Source organism: Hoplias malabaricus, chromosome 9 (genome assembly GCF_029633855.1).
Source record: "Hoplias malabaricus isolate fHopMal1 chromosome 9, fHopMal1.hap1, whole genome shotgun sequence".
Taxonomy (NCBI): domain Eukaryota; kingdom Metazoa; phylum Chordata; class Actinopteri; order Characiformes; family Erythrinidae; genus Hoplias; species Hoplias malabaricus.
In genome coordinates this window covers 9,963,329-9,970,718 of record NC_089808.1, presented here as the reverse complement: position 1 = coordinate 9,970,718, position 7,390 = coordinate 9,963,329, and the positions used below count along the sequence as shown (strand labels likewise).

Here is a 7,390-nt window from a genome sequence, read left to right as displayed (position 1 = left end):
GGCTGCTGAGAAACCACAAGACTTCCAATTCACTGTTTTTTGCCTACGGCGAATTAATAACACACAGGTCAGTAAGGATTTATTTCTGCAATCATATCCTTTAGAAACTAAGAAAATTTTATTTTTACTGGAGTGTAAACATTTTAATCTTGACTGTAAAATCAAAACAGGATTGGTTGAACAGGATTACCTAATTTTGTTTGACAAGGCAGTTATGAAATAAATTATTCTGTATTGTTCTGTCTAATGCTATAGGACATCTAGTTATATATATATATTACAACTGCTTAAAAATTTGCATAATAATATGCATTTATTCACTTTTAACAAATACATATACAGCATTTATCAGACACTCTTATCCAGAGAGGCTTTTTTTTTCAGTCAGATCTTGATTCTCACCTAGTACAAATAGGTTAGAGTCTAAAATACCCTTGAGCTCAAACAAGGCTAGAAGAGAGACAGCGCTGATACCCAGAAAAAAAGAGAGTGAGACACAGCACAAATCCTCTAGTTAAACCAGTGTTCATTCCTATTGGAAAGTTACAAATAGTTGTATAAAATGTTTATTACAGATTTATTTTAACAGCCAATTTGGCCAATGACTCCTAGCCCTTTTTGACATGAAACACAATATATATACATAGTGTCACACACATCACAAAGAGTGCGCAAACAGATTAAAAAAGGGGAAAGGAAAATAAACAGTACCAACAATCAAAAGACAAGAATCATCTAATTTACTACAAAAATGAATTATATACATTTACACAGTTAGAGATTATTAGAAGGTTTTGTTTTGTTAGGTATTTGATCCATACAATGTTTTGAAAATTAGAAACCCAAAATGTCATGGTTGAAAACTGAAGAGAAATCCAAAAGTGTAAAACGTTTTAAAAGCCTTTTAAAAACTGTAAAACCCACCATTAACATATTTTGCTAAATCATCATTTAGAAGACAGATATGTGGGGAGAGAGGCTTAAAAGTATAGATCAAGTATTTGAGACACTTTAGGGATGGTTTCCCAGACAGGGATTAAGCCTTGTCCTGCACTATTGCCTCCCTTCAATGGAAAAACCTTCAATGGAAATCCACAATTCAAAATGCTGTGTAGTCCAGCACTAGGCTTAATCCCTGTCATGGAAACCACCCCATAGCCACTGTAGATGTCCAAACATCTGCTACTTTACTTTCAGGATTAATATTTATCCAGCTTGTCAAAGGATATTAATACCGTAAGAAATAATACTAACATGGCTGTCGTCCTGACAGGGAAAATGACCAGTCGACATGCTGTGGTTTTACTACTTCTGATGCAGTTCATCCATCACAGTTCCTTGTTCGATCCATGTCAGTCTTTTTCTGCAACCACCATGATCTGCTCGGATGACAAGGCGTTAACTTTACCGGTCGACCTCCCCTCACAAGTGAAAAGTTTGATAGTTGTGGCATCTGGAATTGGGAAAATCAGTTTAGAAAAATATCCCCAACTGACCAAGCTTGTGCTCCTCAACAACCAAATACGCATGATTACACCCCATGCCTTTGATAGACTGATCAGTTTGGAGGAACTGGAGATCAGTGGAAACCCTTTCATGAGCTTACCGACCGGGACCTTTCACAAGCAGGGCAACCTCACCAAGCTTCTCCTGAATAACAACAAGCTGGAGCTTTTGGAACCAGGAGTATTTGACCATCTGCAGAGACTTGAGAAGTTGCAGCTGAAAGGGAATAACCTTGGTCATTTGTCTGGTGCTCTGTTCCACAATCTCTACAACCTCCAAGAGCTTGATCTGTCCTTCAACAGTCTTTCTTCAATAGATGTAGACCTCCTCAGTGGGCTGAGCATGCTGAAGAAGTTAAATCTGGATTTGAACCAGATTTCTTCTCTGTTTTCTGATTCATTTAGTGCTAATACTCAGCTTAGGACACTCTCCATGCGGGGCAATCAGATTACCCATCTCCCTCCAGGTATTTTTGCCCACTTAAATAACTTGGAGGAACTGAATCTCAGGGACAACAGGATAAGACAACTGAGAGCTGGAGTGTTTCCGTCCTCTCTGAAGACGCTTATACTCAGTGGTAATAGCCTTGTCCATCTCACTTCAACCTTGTTTGGTGGCCTTCAGAATATCACACACCTGGATTTGTCTCAGAATCATCTGTCCATACTTCCCGCAGAACTCTTCCAGAATCTTACATCCTTACAGCATCTTGACATGTCCAAGAACCAACTCATAAAACTACCTACCTCTATCTTCAGAGGACTGTTCCTCATCAAAGCCATTCTTCTGCAGATGAACAAGTTAAACTCATTAAATGTAGGCCTATTCAAAGACCAAGAAAATATGTCACTGCTTTATCTAGCCGGGAACAATCTGAGGAGCGTGCCATATGGCTTATTTAACCCTGTAGATGTTCAGGGTTTGGTGTCACTCCACAGAAACCCCTGGCATTGTGACTGTGGCCTTTGGTACCTCCATGAGTGGCTAAATTACAGTAGCAATGCCATGGAAGATGTGCGCCAAGTTTATTGTGCCAGTCCTAAACCTCTCAAAGGGCTAAGCTTGAACTTCTTGGAAAAGGAACAGCTAGTGTGTGTTAATAGTAGCAGCTCCACATTGAAAGGCTTCATTAACTCCACGAGATCATCTGATATCATAAAAATAGTCTCAGACAACACTACCACACCTATCTCTACCACAAAACAGTGTACACTCCACGAAGTCAATGGCACAATTGTTATAAAATGCAAGCTTATGAAATGTTCCGACTTGAAGTTCGAAGCTAATTTTTACCATACGGACAAGGGCAATATTAATTACACCATAGAAAAAATATGGCCAGAATACACTCAGTGCTTAAACATGACTGTAACATTGACTGTTTAACTTTAATACTGATGTTTTTTCTTTCTGAAATATATCAAGGGAAATCAGGGGTGACACATGACTGTCAGAATGAGGTCTTTCAGTTCAGCCCATAAAAGTGTCAAAAATGTGAAAAAACAACAACAACAACTCTTCAATACTTGCTCATTCCTTGGATTGGATTGTTCTTGTATTAAATTACAGCTGTGATTCACATGAACGTTTTTAGCTGTTCTACAAACCCCATTTCCAGAAAGTTGGGACGCTGTGTAAAATGTAAATAAAAACTGAATGCAATGATGTGCAAATTGTTTACTTGAAAATACTACAAAAAGACATATTTCAATTATTGAAATTTAGAAACTGTATTGTTTCTTTAAAAAACCGATGCCCGTTCCAAAAGTTCCAAAAGTTGGGACAGGACAACACAAAAAGAATGGTAAAGTTGTGTAAAGAGGACTTTTAAAAGAGGAAAGAGGAAAGTGAACTTTGAAAACCTATGTGAGCAAATAGAAATACAATTGGAGAATCACGTCTCTCGGTGTAAAATAGAACCTTTGGATTTCTTCTTCTATAGTACATAATATCTTTAAAAATTCAGAGAATCTGGAGAAACCTCTGCATGCAAAAGACCAAGCCGAAAACCTATACTGGCTCTCTGTTGTCTTTGGGCCTTCAGGTGGCATTCAATTAAAAACACGTGATTCTGGAGTGAAAAATCACTTCAGAAACACATATAAAACCCATTGTTTGTGAGCACAGTTTGTTGCTGCATCCACAACAGAATGAAGAACCTTATTAAGGATTCACAAATGCCACCATCATCTCTGGGCCTGAGCTCAGGTAGTGTTGCTGTCGCACAGCTCCAGGGACCTGGAGGTTGTGGGTTCGATTCCTGCCCCTGGTGACTGTCTGTGAGGAGTGTGGTGTGTTCTCCCTGTGTCCGCGTGGGTTTCCTCCGGGTGCTCCAGTTTTCTCCCACAGTCCAAAAACACACATTGGTAGGTGGATTGGCGACTCAAAAGTGTCCTTAGGTGTGAGTGTGTGTTGCCCTTGAAGGACTGGCGCCCCCTCCAGGGTGTATTCCCACCTTGCGCCCAATGATTCCAGGTAGGCTCTGGACCCACCGCGACCCTGAACTGGATAAGGGGTTACAGATAATGAATGAATGAATTAAGATCCATGTTTAAGGGATGCGAGAGAATGACGAACTGGTTAAAAGTCATTTAAACAAATTACAAAAATGGTTATTTAAGGAACCAATAGTGGTTCTTTGGAATCGCTTAAAGAACCTTTTGTAGCACCTTTAAGACTGCAGTATTCATAGTATTCATTTGAGCTTATCAATGAGATTAATTACTATTTTATCATTTTTTAAAATAGGCGGAAGGCTGTTCCAGATTGAAGATCGTCAGTGAGAGAGAGTAAACTTTACAAGTTTTCCTAAAGAATGCTGTAGGAGATTGTTAGAATTTTGTGGCATAATGATACATATGAAAATTGTATTGGCAGCTGTTCTGAAAGCAGTCAAGCAGAAGTTTGTGTATATACGATAAAATATACTGACATACGAAGGTTAATGAGTTCATAGACACTGCAAATCTCATAAGAGTGAGAGCCTGAATAATAATCTGATGCAGTGACAACTCTAACAAAGTGTTTCTGAAGTATGTGTAAACAGCTGATATTTCTTGTGAATTTATTGGCCCAGGGAATACTAAAGCAAGTTTGACCTGATTTAATATCATATACCTGACTTTGTCAACAAGAATACCACACAGTGGGGAGTATCTTTGGGAAACAAACTCCTAAAAACTGCAAACCACATGCAGTAGTTGTATTAAAGTACTGATAAAACTAATGTGTCTGGGGCCCAACATTTGGTGCAACATTAATAGTCAGTGATGTATTTAGTAACATTTTTCTCACAAGCTTTGTAGAACACATTGAAACTTTTATTAGTCCCTAATTTTGTCTGTGTATACTTTCCTGAAGTCCTAACCATTCAGAGTGACAAGTATTGTTTTATGTCATATAAATTATTATTATTATTATTATTATTATTACACTGGGAGCTTAAAAGGCCTTCAGAGTTGCCCACTCTAAATGTATTTCAGTCTAAATGTGAGTGTCTCTTTAAAATCTTTGCCCAAAACCAGCCCGAGCATGTCGAAATGGAGGTCGGAAAATATGTTCACTTACAGAGTTTTTTCTTGTTAGTTTCTGTTCTGAAGACAATCTGGACATCAGGAGAAATCTCTAACTACGTGGCTGATAAGCAAGGTAGATGCCCTGTAAAGTTCAAAGTACAAACAGGACTTCAAACAGCGTAATGCACCAACACACAATCTCGTGTCCTTTCTGTTGAACCTTAACGAAATATTCCATACCACTGCCACATGGCAACAAAAAAATCTTCTCATCTTTTTGTTAACGTTGCTAAACTTGAAATGTTTTTTGTCCTTTGGAGACCTGAAGGTATTATGAGTAAAGTTTTTTTTGCCTGATTATTCCTTGCTTTTTTATTTCACTTTCAAAGTATGTGTGTAATTTAATATTTGTACATATATCACCCTTCATATACTTTCTAATCATATTGGTTAAAAAAAGTTTCCTTTCATTTCTGAATCTTTTTAAATTAATTAATAATAATAATAAAGATATTAGCTTTAAAATAATCCATGTACATGGGAAAGTCAAAATATAATAAGGGAAAGACAGGGCTTTTAATACTGGGGAATTTAAAAAACAAAACAAACAACAACAACTTTAACTTGCCATTTACTTCTACAAGATAATCAAAGCTATAATGGCTTCAGAAAAATGCCCTGGAGCAGCTCCACAGTGCCAAGCGTATGTTTGGAGCTGTATAACCACCAACCTACTGTGGTTCAGTGCAAGTATGTTCTACTTTGGTGTAGTATTTATGAAGCAGAACTAATCATCCATCCGCACCTAACCTCACGGATTTGTATGTAGCTGAATGCCACTCATTTTTCACAGAAATGTTCCAACATCTAGAGAAAAGATTTACAAGACTAGATGACATTACCGCAGCAAAGGAGACAAACTCCCTGATAATTCCCTTCATTTTAGGAGAAATGTTGGGTGGCTAAGATTCCACAAACTTTTGGCCATATAGTGTACATCTAAATTACCATAATGTAGGCTGAGTATCACCCACAGAGGGTGCTCTATGCTCAAGGTAAGAATTTCATTAAAACAATGTAACAAACATAAATAATTTTTTTAAAGGCAAAATGGCTTCTAGACAATTATATATATATATATATATATTAACCATAATTATATATTTAACTATGTTCTAAAAAAAAACCCTTTCATTGGATCCTATCAGAAGGCAGCATGGTCATTCATTCTCCCATTCACCCTTATTTTACTCTTTTACCACTAAATGAAAAAGTTCAAGTAGCACCAACTTTATATTAGCACCTTTTATACCTCAAACCTATAAGTACTAAAAATCCCACTGGTGTCGGTGACAGAAAGCAGTGGCCACTTTGATCACAGTAAATCATTAAGCCAGACACTCCTTCAGCAATCAGACACTGTCCAACACAATGCCCTGTTATGTAATGCTGCATTCCTCCATGAGCTGAAAACGAGATACTACAAGGTAGCAGTCCAGAGGTCTGGGGGACATCAGTGCTTTAAACAACACAAGTCATCCCAGCATGGATGTGTGCCATGAAAATTTTCAGGCACTGTCGTAGAGTGAAGTGCTTTCTGATGCAGCCTACAATTAACCCATTTAACTGGTTTGTATCTGTGTTGTGTAATAATTCAGTCACAACGTGCGTATTTTGTGGCACAAGGTTTAGCGTGTGGTAATTTTGCCTCCTTGCAAGTTTGCTCTAAAATTAAACGCTTTCATGTGTCATTTTATAAAGTCAAGCACTTATCCCACCAAGAGCACAATGCAGTGATTAAAGGGTAATTCCACTTATTTTTTCAAATGTCAGCATAACTCTATCACTGAGATGTAAACAAAGTGGTTTGGGGTGAAATGCTTAGTTCTAGCAAAATTTATTACATCAGAATGTGTCACAGTTTTAGGGACAGGAAAAACCCCATAGTTTCATTGCTCTACTAAAGTTCTGAGGCTACATTTTAAACAAAAATGTGTTTTTTAATCACATTTTTAAACGTGAAATGAAGCATTTGAGTAAATGAGTATTTATATGTCTTTAAAAAATAAATAATTAAAAAATTAAAAGGTTGAAACAACAACAAGTTTTTGTTGACAGATGGGGATCAGTGGGAATGGCCTTGTATTTTGCATTTTTGCTTTGTTCACTTAGAAAATGAAATTCCCCTTAATGTATGTATAATTTGTGGTGTGAAGGCATGTGCCTTTCTGCATGTCCCCCTCCCCCAAATTCCCAGCTTCAACCCCACTAACAGAGAGAGGGAGAGGGAGAGAGAGAGAGAGAGAGAGAGGGGAGAAGGAGGAGGAGGGATCAGAAGGGGAGGACTCATGCTAGGGCTTGTGGCGTCT

The 7,390-nt window shown here is 37.8% G+C and overlaps 1 protein-coding gene across 1 annotated transcript; it reads left to right on the top strand.

The window, feature by feature from the left end:
- zgc:153913 (carboxypeptidase N subunit 2) lies at nt 1–3,165 on the top strand. Its single transcript, XM_066682087.1, has 2 exons — nt 1–67; nt 1,274–3,165. Exon 2 carries the CDS (start codon nt 1,279–1,281, stop codon nt 2,890–2,892), a length of 1,614 nt encoding a protein of 537 aa, XP_066538184.1. The 5' UTR covers nt 1–67; nt 1,274–1,278; the 3' UTR covers nt 2,893–3,165.
- The last annotated feature ends 4,225 nt before the right edge of the window (nt 3,166–7,390 follow it).